Genomic DNA, 13,842 nt, shown 5'->3' with positions numbered 1-13,842 from the left:
TTCCCTAATAAAATTAGACAGTAATTATAAAAAACCTTTAATGACACCTCACACAAAAGGTAATCAGCACAGACTGACTTCCAATAAAATGTTTTTTATTAAACAAATGAAATTTATTAAAACGTGTACATAATGAGCATATCCTACAATTTCTAAATGTGAAAAGACAGTATGATACAGTTCTTTGTCACACTTGAAAAAAAAAAAAGTAAGTACTCAGGTTGGCATAACCATTTTATATATGCTGTGACAGGTAACCAGTGAATAACACAGATTGTATGAAGAAACTAACAAAGGACAATGGCTAAACTATATATACAATGTGACTTACTTCGGCCATATATTTTTGCGCCATGACATTTTTTTTCCTTCTTTCAAACACTGGTTAGGTTGTCAATATGTGGAACTGAAGAGTTTTTGTGACCCATGCCATTTGACCAGTAAGTTTTCTTTGTTTTTACACACCTTTGAAACTGAACTCTTACTCAACCAAGGCACACTGCTGAGCAGGGACACTAACAAAAAGTCATCCAGGCATTTGCTTTCCCATCTTGCAAAGAGCTCTCCTTGTCTTTAGAAGACTCATCCAGGTCCACAGGTTCTGTCTCGTCTGTCAGGTTCACCAGCTCCATGGGTTGTACATTCTCATGTTGGTTTGTGTTAGTGTTTCCATTCTCAGCAGGTTTATCCTCTGTTTCTGGTTCACTGTCCGAGTCTATGGAAATGGTCTCTGTACATGTGCTGAGTTTTAGGGTACAGTTGAGTGTCTCGCGCTGCTTGTTTTGGTCTGTGTTTGAAGTACCAGACCTGAAGCCTGAAGACCTTCCTGTTGAGATGCCATCAAGCTTTCTCTCCTCAAAAATCAAGTCATGTTTAACCTTCTTGAGAGCCTGCATGTCAAAGCCAAGCAGCACTGACAACTTCCGGGTCTCACAACGTCTCTCACACAGCCGTCGCTTTGCTGCAAAGTGACTAGAAATGTCAGACTTCCACAGCCACAGACTTGCAGACAGCTTCTCCTCTTCATGAGGAGAAAGGTATGGTCGCCGGTTAAAGTAGGCTGTCAGGAAATTTTTCCTGGCTTCATACGTCTTGTGCTCATAGCTTCTGGGATCCAAAGCAAGGCCATCAGATTCGGCCTGATTTCCAAAGACAGTGGCAGAAATCTTGGAGTCCTTGCCCAGTTTTATCCTCTTGGGATTGGACATGGCCTGCAGTGGTAGCTGCCTCTTGAGAAAGCCAGCCCCAGATGAGTTGAGAGTCAAGGCTGACTTGAAGCCTTGGCTTGCCTGGGTCCTACCAACAGCCCTGCACTGCACAAGATGCAGCGTGATTGTGGAGGCTACCATATTACTAGTGTACACCCCTAAGCAGTGAATGCACTTGTATGTCATCTTTTTTTCAACAGGATGCATTGTTTGGAGCACTTGATGTCGCTCCCTCAAATGCATGGCCAAAGCATCAGCGATGGGACCTTTGAGGATGGTGAAACACAGCGGGCATACAGTCTTGCCAACCTCACTCTTGCTAATTACTGAAGGGAAACCTCTGGGAAGTGGTTCACTTTTCTTCTCAATCATTCTAGGAGCAGGAAGCTTGACAAGAGGTGGAACACTATTCTGAACAGGGGCAGAATGATCTTGTCCATTGATAGGTTCCTTCATGTTAAAAGTGAGAACAGCAAGCTGAACATTGCTGGACTTATCTTGTTTAATGGTGAGATCAAAGGTTAAAGGTGATGCACCTGGAGGTCCAACAAACTCATCAGGATGGGCCTGAGCTACATGCTCCATGATTTTCTCAACATTGTGAAAAGCCGAGTGGCACTGGGGACAGGTTAACCCGTGGATTAGCATGTGGTTAAGCAGTGTATCACTAGGCAGGTACCGGTTGCAAAGCAAACACTTGCTGGTGAAGTTGTGGATTTTCATGATGTACTTGGCCAGCGCCCACACTTTCTTTGCCTTGTGTGCGCTCTCAAAATGAGCACTATACAAATTTTCAGGAAAAAGCTCATTGCAAACAGTACATATCTTCCACTTCTGTGTTTGGGCTGTGTTTACACCAACAGTGCTATTTTCAGCCACTGCGCTATTGCCAGGAACTGTGGCACGTACCTGACTGGTCGGGATAGGGGACTGATTTTTAACAACAGTAGCCATTGGCTTCAAATAGCCAATTGCTGGTTGTGCTATATGCTCAGATCTAAGTGCGTGGCCCCTGCTAATCATCAGAGGAGCCTTCTGAGACATGACTGGGTAGGACTGCGGCCTGGAGACAATTATATTTGCATGTCCAATCATGGTAGTTACTTGAGCGCCAATGCGCTCATGGTACTCTATCACGTGCTGTACTAGAGCCTCGTAGCTACGAGTGGAAAACTGGCATCGTTTACAGAGGATGTTGTTGCCATTGACAGAATTAGCACCATTTTTCACTGATGATTCAGAAACCATACCAAGATATGGTGATACAATATGCTGAAAATGTTCCCTGTAGATATGCCTTCTCACAACATTGTACAAAGTGTCCCGGAACGTGCATTTTTTGCAAAAGTACATTGCTTTCTCCACGCCATCTCCCTGTCTGGCTCTTTCAAGATACGTTTTGTCCTTCTTTCCCAACACAGTTGCTTGTAAGCTCCCATAATTCTGACGTGCTGAACTGGGTATGTGGAATATTTTTACATGTGTCTCCAAAGTTCTCTTGCTCGCAGTGAATGCGCAGTACGGACAGTTGAGCAGGATTTTGTTGTCAAAAATGTTTCTGTGAACACTGCGGAAGTGATTCTTGTAGCCTGAGTAGTATTTGGAAGAAAATGGGCACTCTGTGCAGCAAAATGGCTTTGATCGGTATTCCTAAAAGACATCAGTGAAAAACAAACAAACAGTGGCATTAAGAAGAATAAGGTGATAGATATGAGATATGGTGATTTGTGCATAAGTATTCAAAAAAGCCCTGGGCACAGAAATAACATTTACCTGTGTTTTAGAGTATGATGGATCCCAAGCACAGATATCAAGGCAAAGAGTGCCTTTAACAAATTGATCATTGGGGCAAAAGTCTTTGAACTCCTGCAAAAAGAATTGAAAAGATTTAGACACACTTGCTATTCTCTTAGTTTGTACACAACCTTGGATGTGTAAAAGCACACATAATATTTTAAGAACCCACAATGTTGTTTTTTTTGTCAATTCTGCTGAGTCAGCATCGAGTTGAGCTGCTATTTCTTTTACACATTTTCTAAACAAACCTTTAAAGTTGACACATTGAATAACAATAACCACCTGCACATGATTACAACTATGTTTTGAGCCATGAGCGATAATGAACACATATACAACATGCCACTCAAATCACACTCACCTCTGCAGCCTCCTTGCAGTACTCCAGTCCAATGTCTCCAAGTGCTTTTTTCACTTGCTTCCTCGCTCTCCTGATTCTTGTCAGGTTATTCACTGGGAGCTGATACATCTCTCCTGACAAACAAAAAAAACGAACCACTGATTCACGTGAACCGGTTTATTTTTCAAACAAAACACTGTGAGGAAATTCCTCATGATATAATCCTAAGAGCTGTGGTACAAAAATCATGTGAACTTGAGAAGTGCACTTGATTTTTAGGGTGACTGAGAGTGAACACAGATATCTACATTATAATGTTGTGTTAATTCACACACACCCCAACATCATAAAACAGTGACTCCCTAAAAGAAGGCAACTTTCACCTGGTGTCTCCTTTCAGTAAATCACTGTCAACACAATAATTGATGAGAACAGTTGAAAGAGGTGTGGTATTGTTTGTGGTTGTGTTTCGCTTTAGCTTTCTGACAGACCGCTGGTTTGTGCAGAACCCCTGAACCACAGTGCAAGTCTGTGATCTTTACTATCCCACCATGGCCCACTTATTTCGAGAGTTTTACTGTACATGTTGTTAGCTTTGTGAGCTAACGTTGCAGCATTAGCCAAAATTAGCACCACTACCCGCTCGCATCGGCTTGGTCACCCACTTAGCTACAAAGCTAGCGTTATATAGCCGGGCAGCGTTATTTATGTTGTTCGTTTTACTGAAGAATACGAACGGTGTGTTTTACTCACCTCGTGTTAGGTGTGAAGACTAGCTTTACATGGGTTGTATCACGACATTAATGGCTGATAAGGAGGTAAAGTAGCAGGTCGGGACGTGCAGACTGATGGTGATGTTCGCTCTCCTCAGCGCCGGTGCTGATGCTCAGCAGCTCCACAGCTAGCTGGCTAAGCTAGCTAGTTAGCCGTCACATCTGCTTTGCTGCGGCTGCTAGCTGGAGGGACGAATGGCCGAGCAGAGCGGTGCACATCTCTTGGAAACAGTTTACTCTGGAAATAATAACGGCCAGGACCACCAAGTGTCCTCTCTGACTTGCACCGGTGGTCAGGCCAGCTTGCTAGCTAACGCTACCTATACCTAATGATAAACTCTCAATCCAAAATGGCGACTACAAAAAGACGGAAGTCATAGTGAGGACCTGGGCAGAGCTGAATAACCCAAAGTTTGTATTCACTGTGGTCTTATTTTTGTTTTATTTTGCAGTTACACAAGCCAACATTTATTAATCTGTAATCCACATTCATGAAAACACAGCAGGGGCAACCCTTTTCAGTCGAGGCCATTTACTCTTGTTGCAACTATGACAAACAATTTAACATTTTTGGAAATATTCGTTTTAATTTTTTATTGCAAAGGTAAATATTGTTAAAATAGAACACCTATGGCAAATTGGGACAGTCAAGCTTTGCAGTGAGTATCATTTCAAGGAATACATTCAATAACACAAACCAATACATTCACATTGGTCAAGCAAATGACAGCATCCTGATACTGACATTGTTAATGCTTTACACACCTAAAAGCAAATATCCACTGTTTTATTCCAATTTGTTTTCTAATAGGATGTAATTGTGCATCAAAATCTGTAAGACTCAGTTATTCTATAAACTTATTTAACCATTTAGAAAAATGTTAGTGTTGTTAGTGTCCCACTTTGCAGACTGTGTTTTGATCAAATGGAATGCTGCTCTTTGTCATTTTGATCAGAGAAAATGTTTTTGAGAATCACAAAACACATACTGGCTTAAAAGAAAAAAAAATGTATATTCAAAATTGGTCCAAAAATAATTCATCTAAAATATGTTATCAGCTAGCTTGCTGGAACTAAACCAAGAAGAACTACCTCTTTACCTCTTCTCCTAGTGTTTAATATATTTAAAATAAATATTAAATATACACGTTTTTAGATTAGGGCTGCAACCAGCAATTATTTTCACTGTTGTTTAATCTGGTGATTATTTTCTTGATTAAATGGTCTTTTTTTCCTTTAAAATGGCTAAAACCAATGATCAGTATAGTTGGAGATTAATTTATTCGTTGACAACTAACTGATGAATTGAATAATTGTTGCAGCTCTATTTAAATAAATGAATTACGCTTGAAGTAAATGACGTGAGCTTATGCATTGTTTTCTAATTTTAGCATGGAGTTTGTATGGAATTGTTTTAAAAGCCCTGTTTAATTGTTTTATTAGTTTGTCAGGTGTGCTTTCATCATCCTGTTTTCTGAAAAAAATTTAATATTGACATTCCATATCTTTTTATATATGTATATATAGAGAGAAAATAAGGTACACCATTATGACAATGAATGTGTCCTATTTAGACAATAGCACCTGTTCAGCAGTAGTCTTAGAACATATTGTGATTGAGGTGGAGTCATTAGTTCTGTGTTTGATTGTTCTTTGTTTTTCCTTCTGAATTTTGTAGAAAGGAGGTTAATATTTAAAGAGTTGTGTCAATTTGGAAGCATTTGAGGCACTAAAATGATTTAATAAATTGTTCCAGAATGCAAATTTTCAGAACGTGTCCCATTTTAACAATGCTTACGCTCCAGTTTTACCAACTGTACTTGTATCCAAAACAAGCATTAGACTTTAATAAGGCAGCAGTGTTCATTCCAGTGGCTCCAAAACTTCCAGTACAACAATGCGAGGTCCAGTCATCACCAGTCTGGTGACGGTCCTGTAGTTCAGATCAAGGACACACTGGCCATTCACCTGGCACACAAACTGCTGCACCTAAACAAAATGATGTCATGTACATAAGTTCTATCTGTATTTCGGAGTGAAGTTTGCAAAGTCCTAATAGGAGCATATCATTTTCTATTTCAGTTTGTGTAACACTGATTTCACCTTAACTCCAGCAGCTGCTGCAGGGCTTCCAGGGTCAACAGCCTGAACATAACAGGGAGCCACACCTCTGACGACGAACCCCCAGCCCAGAGCGTCTCCTATCACCTAGGATCAGGTGAGATAAATTGCACTTCGACTGCAGTTCACACTGAAACACAATCTTAAGAATGTGTGGAGCTTGTCTCTAATAGGAGTGACTTTTGGTCGGGTGAAATGTAAGCTGTTAAATTCTGAAGTTTTTGTTAAATCATGATACTGACTTACTGTTAACACTTTCTTAATGAAGGGTGCACCAGGTGCCAGTAGCTCGTCACATGTAAAATTTCTTTTAAGGACTGTAAAACCAATAAAATAGCTTTAGTATAGTAAATGCAAAACTGTGATGACATTTTGAAACAGAGATTAATTGCACACTTGCCTGATTTAGGATTGCATCTCACCACTGAGGCTGAAGGCAGTGGAGCAAGAGGTGGAAATCCAGAAGCGTGAAGCTGAAGGGAATTCAGGCTGCCTCGACGTCCACCGGTAACCTGTTTTACGTCTTTATTAGACCCCACTGTTGTTAGGTTAGTGGTAAAGGGATTATACACAGTTATCATTCAGTAGAAAGTGCATGTTGTGAAATGCAGAATTTATTTTTTTTACCAGATTGGAAAGCACTGTTTTGCTCCTGGGGTGGGTTTTTACGTACAACAAACGGACTGTCGTGATGGTTGTCCTCTGGTGTCAGCACCACGACACCTTCAGCGCTGTCTCGCTCATTTTCATTTAACAGTTCAGAAAGGCGCCTGCGCCGGCGAAAATTGATGCAGAACTGATAGAGTAACCCACTGTCAAAGAAATCATGCTTCCTTCCCACTGGTGTTGGAAGTGAGAGAAAGAGAGAGAGAGCATAAATCAACAGTGGAGCATGTCTTAGATTTAGTTTTTTTTTTGTTTTAGCAAAGACTCAATGACTTTATTTGCTTTTGATTGCAAAAGTCCCAGATGGCCACCCTCTGCTGGCAGCCACTGACAGCTGTACATCAAAGGGCAAATGAGGACTCTCCTCACCGTGCTGAATGATGCCATTCTCCTGCAATGCACGGCACAGCTCCAGGCCCCGACGCCGGCTCTCTGCCTCTCCATTCTGAAGGAGCCAGTCGATAAACTGGCAGCCAGGGAAGGAGCGCTGATATGTAACACCGTGCTCCTCTCTCAGCTGCAGAATGGAGTCCTTATCCATTATGAGACTGAAGAAGCAGACACAAAAATCCCAGATTCCTCAAACAGCATAGCTTGCTTACAGAAAAAAACATAGGAGGGGTATTTAAACATACTAAATTACCAATATATAGTGACAAGACAGGAGATTATTGCATTGCCGAGTGTGTAATTTGATCTCAGGCCTATTAATCGTATTATGGTATGATTGACTGTGCACTTCAAGGTCATCTGAGCCGCCTCTTTGAAGAGATTTCCAGTGCAAACACAGCAGCTCTTACTGTTCATACAGCCGCTGTCCTCGCATGAAGACTTTCACCTCCGTATTGAAGGGAAATGTGCCATCATCCTTGCGGAAACGGTACAGCAGTTTGGCATCCTTGAACATTGGCCTTTTGTCACAGACTGAGAAGAGGCAGCATACAGGTCAAAACGAGTCACTATGATAAAGCTGCTTTTTTTTTTTTTTTTTGCATTTAGAATATCTCTTACTGAGGATCTCCTCCTTCTTACCGTGGTGAACAATGTCATGGTCCATGAGGTGCTGCATGAGACAGACAGCTGTTGCTCGGTCTGAAGCTTCCTTATGGCTCACGAGCCAGTCTATAAGCTCCTGAGCCACGAAGCAGTTGGGATACGTGCGCAGATGGTAGCGTCGGTCCTTAATCAGTTTGCCGTCGTGAAGTCTCAACCTTGAAGTGATGTTCAAATCACCCATAAGCCTTAAACTTTACATTCGACACATACCGGACCTTTAGGATTTGCCGTCATGTCACATCACACCACATCTGCTTCCTCACCTGAGCTGCTCTCCTGCAATCATGACTTCGGCCTTATGTTGTCTAGCCATGGCCTTTCTCCTCATGCTGTTTGTTCGCTCCATGTTTCTTATCTCTGGGCTACAAACTAAGTGAAGCTCACTTTAAGTTGTGGCCCTTTGTGTTTACAAAATAGTCATTGAAACACACAGAACCCAATAGCCATGTGGGAGAGATGTTGTGTATACAGAACGAAAGAGAGACAAAGACGTGGTGCACATCAGGCAGGATGCTGCAGAGAGAAGATATCCTGAGTGAAGTGTTGAAATTCATGTTTTTCTGTTTTGTTTTATTCATACCGCAATTCCCACTGTTGGCTGTTTTGATAAAACATACTGGAGTATATCCTTCACTTGTCCCCTATTATACAGTGCTTGCATTTTCGGTTATTTTGAGAGAAACAAATGACTTATGCTAATTGGCTTCATGGTGCTAATCGGCCCATTACAGCCAGTTAATGGATGTTTTCATGTAGGTTGTGTTTTCTGACATTGGTTTTGAAGTGTTTGTTCATTCTACTGTCGTTTACTGTGTCATTTTTCAGTCCAAAATCTGAAACATGGGAAAATGCAGGAGGACTATCTGGGGTGTTGATTGATGTTGTGCTGTTGTGCATCCTCCTGTTAGCAGTTGATGAGCTTGAATTCGCTCTTATTTTAAAGGTCGTCATTTTTTAGTTGTGTGGCAACAGAAAACCAGAAAATCTTGCTCGTGACACCGCTTGTCTTCTTGTTGTACGTGGCATGTGATGAATGATAATACAGGTCACGCAAGGTGGTCTTTGGGAGATGAAAGCATCTGTAGCTCACTGAGTCGATCCTCACAGGCAGCTCTTCCTCTCAGGCTGCATATTAAACCTGCCTACTTAAGCAGATCTTAACCCAAAACTTTATCACCTATAAAGCAGCTATTTAATTGGCGTAAATTGTAAAAGGTTTTTAACTATGTCTGCATAAAATCTCAAGTTCTTGGATACAAATCCGGCGAGGAGCTGCTCCTGCTGTGATGGTGGATATATGTGATGTTACAGCGTGTGGAAATGAAATGTTTGCATCGGAGACGTGACTTGTTTGAAGCTGGTGTTGTGCATTTAGGCTGTTAGCATCCTATCATTAGCATAAGTTAAAGCACACAGCGTCGCCCTGCCCTGCTGGCATAAATCCTATTATGTGTCCCTGAGAAATCCTTGCTCAGGCACACTGTCTCCTCTTTTCCTCTCTTCCCAGCAAATAAAACTGACTGAAACAATGCCTGGCCCTTCTTGGACAGCAATTTCTATTGGTTTTGGCTTGAGTCCTTTTATCTTGTCAGTGAGGCTTTCACTATCTTTAGAGTAAGCACTGCATGAGAGGGTCACCTCAGGGCTGGAACATCATTTAACCCTTTGATAGCCTTTGCTCTAGAGACCCAGGGGTGTCAGAGCTGTTTGTTGCCACAGGGTCTGGTAGTTTCTGGTGGGATGTTTAGCTGAAACCTTCAGGAACTTCTCTGTGAAGGGCCTTGCATCTGTAACCCAGTCCCGGTGCCATGCATCCCTGTTGTAAAGTTAACCTCTGTGGGCTTTCCTGCAAACATTTTTACACATGTGCACAACCCAGACTGTGAAATCAACCTATTGCTCACAGTAAAGTAAGTTAAAGTATCCCAAAAACAAATCCGTACACTAGAGAAGAAGCTTTAGACTGCTGCTGTGCTTAAGAAATTAACATTTCATGACAGTAAATTTACATTTAATGTATAAACCTCTGACCTCAACAGAACTAGATGTGTTCTTATTTGTGTTGATACAAGTTTTTACACATTATTCTGCAAAGCTTATTATATTGGGACTCCTGCAGTTCACACTTTTGTCCACAAGATATCAGTATGTACTTGCATTTCACAGAGCGGCCACTGTAGTTGGAAAGAAACTGCCTTCCAGCTTCCTTTTTGTTGTTTATGTGAAATCAAGCAGTTATGATGTAAAAACGACCACCAATTCTGAACTTATGATAAGCAAATATTCAGCAAGTGAAGGCTGAAAGAAAAAAAAGTAGATCAAATATTGTTCAGTTATTTAAATATATACGTTTAATTCCATATATTTCTTGGATTTGCTTCAAAAATAACACCAGTAATGGCCACACAAATCTGCATTAATGCATACTTTTTTTCTGGGCTTTATAACACATCTAACAATCCTGTGGGATAAATCGGCTTAAATATAAAACAGAGGACCAGTTAAACAAGAAAAAGAAAAAAAGACAAGAAAAAAAAACACATTGCAGAAAAGAGTAAGAAGCGCTGTGCAGACAAACAGGGAAGTCTATAGGTTTTGGTCAAATAATAATCACGAACAGCTCGTGGGGACAGACTCAGAGCAGCTTTTATGCAAATCGTCCTCCTCAGCGTGTTTTCATTGGAGAGCAGCGTGGAGGTGTAGTCTGGAAAGCGTGACATCATGCCAATGCAGCTCTATGAAGAAAGTGCGCTCCTCCTGAGCAGGCAGAGGTGCGTCCAGTCCTTTGGCAGCAGCGGACTTTTAGTTTGTGGCTCCTGAAGCCAAACAAGCGGCGCGGTGCAGAGTCACAACTCTGTGCAGAGTTTCAGAAGCTGGGAGCTTCTTTTGCAGGGATTTTTTCCCCCTCCCCATACGATTGTTTTTTTTATTGTTTTTGTGAGCTGAAATCAAAGTTTGGAAGTATCTTTGTTTTGTTTTTCTACTACTGAGTCCGAGCGCACTGACTGCATGAAATATCAGTGGACATTTGGAGCTCTTTGAAGAGACCAGTTTTGCCGTTAAAGATGACCGCTGAGGCGCATTCACATTTGGGACTGCAGAAACCCCCCATGGATTTCGTCAGCGACTTTGACTTGATGAAGTTCGGCGTGAAGAAGGAGACGATGCAGGGGCTGGATCGCTCCTTCATCGGGCCGTGCAGCCAGCTCCAGAGACCAGACTCCGTCTCCTCCACCCCTGGCAGCACACCTTGCAACTCGGTACCCTCATCGCCAAATCTGAATCCAAACGAGCAGAGAAATAATCCCGGAAGCGACCAGTTCTGGATACCCAACAACGGGGGTTACCCTCAGCAGATGTACCCTCAAGCTTTCGGCCTGACACCCGAAGACGCAGTGGAGGCCCTCATTGGAGCCACGGCGCAGCAGGGACACCCCTCTGCGCCCCACGGCCACCACCCGCCACCCTTCCAGGCTGACTACGAGGGCTACGGCCACCTGAACGAGCCTGTCCAGCATTACCTTCACCCCGACATGCAGGGTATCCCCAACGGCCACTGCCAGGACCCCTATCTGAAAGATGACAGCGCGTCTCCGGAGTCGCCAGAGGCCCAGCAGGTCCTCGGTGCGCACCACCACCTCCAGCAGCAGCACAGCCGCCACGACAGGCGATCCAACGCCGACATGCACTTCTCAGACGACCAGCTGGTGTCCATGTCCGTCAGGGAGCTCAACCGGCTCCTCAGGGGCCTGAGCAAGGACGAGGTGATGCGTCTGAAGCAGAAGCGCCGGACCCTGAAAAACAGAGGTTACGCACAGTCCTGCCGCTACAAGCGCGTCCAGCAGAAACACATTTTGGAGCACGAAAAGACGAGCCTGGTGTCACAGGTCGAGCAGCTCAAACATGAACTCAACAGACTGGTCCGGGAGAGAGATGCATACAAACTTAAATGCGAGAAACTGTCCGGTGCAAACTGTTACCACGAAACTGGGTCCACCAGTGACAACCCTTCCTCACCCGAGTATTTAATGTGAGTTTGTTGATTTCCTGCAGAACTGATTCTTTTCCATACGGAGGCATTCGTGTTGACAGCTCGCCTTGCTGTTGAGCAAACGACCCCACGGATTCATCCAGTTTTGAATCATCTCGGGCATAAGGACATGACTCAAATAATTGTAATAGATACATCTAGGCAGCAACATATGAATGGAATTTTTTGCAATGAAGCATGCATGCAGGACATGTATGAGATGTTTTTATTTTATACAGGCATATCTGTATTTTGTCTGACAGGAGATACTTGAAATCAGAGGATATTTGCTTTTATTAATATACAACTTTAATCTTCCTGCTTCAGTTACTGCTCAGTCTTCATTTTGGTGATTTTGCTTTCGCTTAGGTTTTTGTAGCTCAAATTATATTTTGTGTTCATGCTTTCTTTTTATTAGAAAACACACTGAAATTGAATGCTAGAAATGACATTATTTTTATGAAGCTGATTCTGCTGGACAGACGTGTTCCTTATTTGCTTTTCTTTTTAAGATAATTATGCAAAAAAAATATGCAAATTGTTTTTCATCTACAATGTTTTTCATTTACTATGGATCAATAAACCTATTGTGACTTTTTAAAATTGTGTCTCATCTGCTGACAAATTCCTATTCTGCAAAAAAACAAAACAAAAAACTGTCCCTACAGTGAAACATTTATCTCAAATGCACAATTCTGTCATGGTAGTGTAGTTTAATTGTAGCTATGGGAGCTATTCCAACATTTATTTTTTAAAACATAAAGGAAAAATGTGTTTTTAAATCCCTAAATCCATTAGAAAGGATGCATTCATTATATTATTTATACACACTACATAAAACTTGAGTATTGCAGTATTGCAGCGTGTCACTTAGTGGAAATATGAAGACATAAATATGTAGCTATAAAGACTACAATCAGAAAAACATCATTTCCACTATAAATTAAGTTTCAAATTGTTCTAATAGCAATTTAAAGATACTCAAATTCACAGTGTCACTTTCAAGAAGTCCACAGTACTTCATTATTGTGTTCAAAATACTTTGTTAGTCAGCCAAAAAAAAAAAAAAAAGAGGGCTTAGAAACGATCCGAGTGTTGTGTATTAGTTAGTTTAGTGGTGACTGAAAGGACGAGTGGCTCTCTCTCCTTCCCTGACCTTTGCCCTTCATGGAGTGCTGCTTCCTGTGGGACCCCAGCATGTGAAAGCACAGGGGGCCGACTGGCAGAGGCTGTGAGGCTCAGATAAAATGGAGTGGAAATCAGGCTTCCCCTCTGCTCTCTTCCTCAGACAAACAGATCACCTCTGCATTCATTAACAGAGGAAGAGAGAAACAACAACCACAGCACACTGCACCGTGCTGCTTTGGCCGGCTCCGAAGGAATTTTTTTTCACTCGATATGTTTTTTTGAGATCCTCGAGCAAATTTCCTGAACACAGATCATTCTCAGTTCAAGACTACAATAATATTTGGATGACCACATGAGTTCCAAGGCCAGCGTGATAATGTGTGATAAGTGGTTACGTTGTAAATTGAGTTTATAACCTCTGCGACGGCCTCTGCACAGAACATCTTAGAGAACATTTCACTGTCAGAGGAGACTTTGTCACAGTTCACACATATGTGAGAGTTTAGCCGGGCAGGTGGTTCGGTTAATGGCACCTCGCTTTAGCCTGGAAACCAGGTTCTCTTTTCATGTGTGACCCTTGGCAGTTTTGACCTCGGCCTCTGTTGAGGGAAAGCGGCTCTCAGTCACACCACAGGTGCAAAAGCACTTTCCTTCTGAGAACAGGCTTAATCCCTGAAGGTGACCACTGTGCTGGGAGCGTGTGACGTAGATGACTGCGTCTGC

The 13,842-nt window shown here is 42.3% G+C and overlaps 3 protein-coding genes across 3 annotated transcripts; 1 reads left to right on the top strand and 2 right to left on the bottom strand.

Moving 5' to 3' along the window:
* Positions 1-78: 78 nt before the first annotated feature.
* adnpa (activity-dependent neuroprotector homeobox a) lies at positions 79-4,462 on the bottom strand. Its single transcript, XM_008293461.1, has 4 exons — positions 4,099-4,462; positions 3,367-3,479; positions 2,982-3,074; positions 79-2,858 (listed from the first exon to the last, which is right to left on the bottom strand). Exons 2-4 carry the CDS (start codon positions 3,472-3,474, stop codon positions 516-518), a joined length of 2,544 nt encoding a protein of 847 aa, XP_008291683.1. The 5' UTR covers positions 3,475-3,479; positions 4,099-4,462; the 3' UTR covers positions 79-515.
* A 1,272-nt stretch (positions 4,463-5,734) lies between these two features.
* On the bottom strand, positions 5,735-8,307 carry LOC103365916 (DEP domain-containing mTOR-interacting protein). Its single transcript, XM_008293488.1, has 9 exons — positions 8,225-8,307; positions 7,938-8,116; positions 7,706-7,829; positions 7,275-7,453; positions 6,867-7,079; positions 6,640-6,762; positions 6,486-6,556; positions 6,222-6,326; positions 5,735-6,107 (listed from the first exon to the last, which is right to left on the bottom strand). The coding sequence occupies exons 1-9, from the start codon at positions 8,305-8,307 to the stop codon at positions 5,982-5,984; spliced, it is 1,203 nt and encodes a 400-aa protein (XP_008291710.1). The 3' UTR covers positions 5,735-5,981.
* Positions 8,308-10,704: 2,397 nt separating this feature from the next.
* On the top strand, positions 10,705-12,336 carry mafbb (v-maf avian musculoaponeurotic fibrosarcoma oncogene homolog Bb). The gene has a single exon (XM_008293460.1). The coding sequence runs from the start codon at positions 11,027-11,029 to the stop codon at positions 11,993-11,995; it is 969 nt and encodes a 322-aa protein (XP_008291682.1). The 5' UTR covers positions 10,705-11,026; the 3' UTR covers positions 11,996-12,336.
* Positions 12,337-13,842: the final 1,506 nt, after the last annotated feature.

Source organism: Stegastes partitus, unplaced genomic scaffold (genome assembly GCF_000690725.1).
Source record: "Stegastes partitus isolate 25-593 unplaced genomic scaffold, Stegastes_partitus-1.0.2 Scaffold888, whole genome shotgun sequence".
NCBI classification, from domain to species: Eukaryota; Metazoa; Chordata; class Actinopteri; family Pomacentridae; genus Stegastes; species Stegastes partitus.
This window is presented reverse-complemented; position numbering and strand designations above follow the sequence as displayed.

Coding starts and splice junctions, on each gene's coding strand:
- LOC103365916 (XM_008293488.1), bottom strand. CDS start 8,307: ATGGAGCGAACAAACAGCATGAGGAGAAAGGCCATGGCTAGACAACAT. Junction 7,830..7,937: donor CCATGACATTGTTCACCACG/GTAAGAAGGAGG, acceptor GCCTCTTCTCAG/TCTGTGACAAAAGGCCAATG. Junction 7,080..7,274: donor GAATGGCATCATTCAGCACG/GTGAGGAGAGTC, acceptor TTCCAACACCAG/TGGGAAGGAAGCATGATTTC.
- adnpa (XM_008293461.1), bottom strand. CDS start 3,474: ATGTATCAGCTCCCAGTGAATAACCTGACAAGAATCAGGAGAGCGAGG. Junction 3,075..3,366: donor ACTGCAAGGAGGCTGCAGAG/GTGAGTGTGATT, acceptor TTCTTTTTGCAG/GAGTTCAAAGACTTTTGCCC. Junction 2,859..2,981: donor CATCATACTCTAAAACACAG/GTAAATGTTATT, acceptor GATGTCTTTTAG/GAATACCGATCAAAGCCATT.
- mafbb (XM_008293460.1), top strand. CDS start 11,027: ATGACCGCTGAGGCGCATTCACATTTGGGACTGCAGAAACCCCCCATG.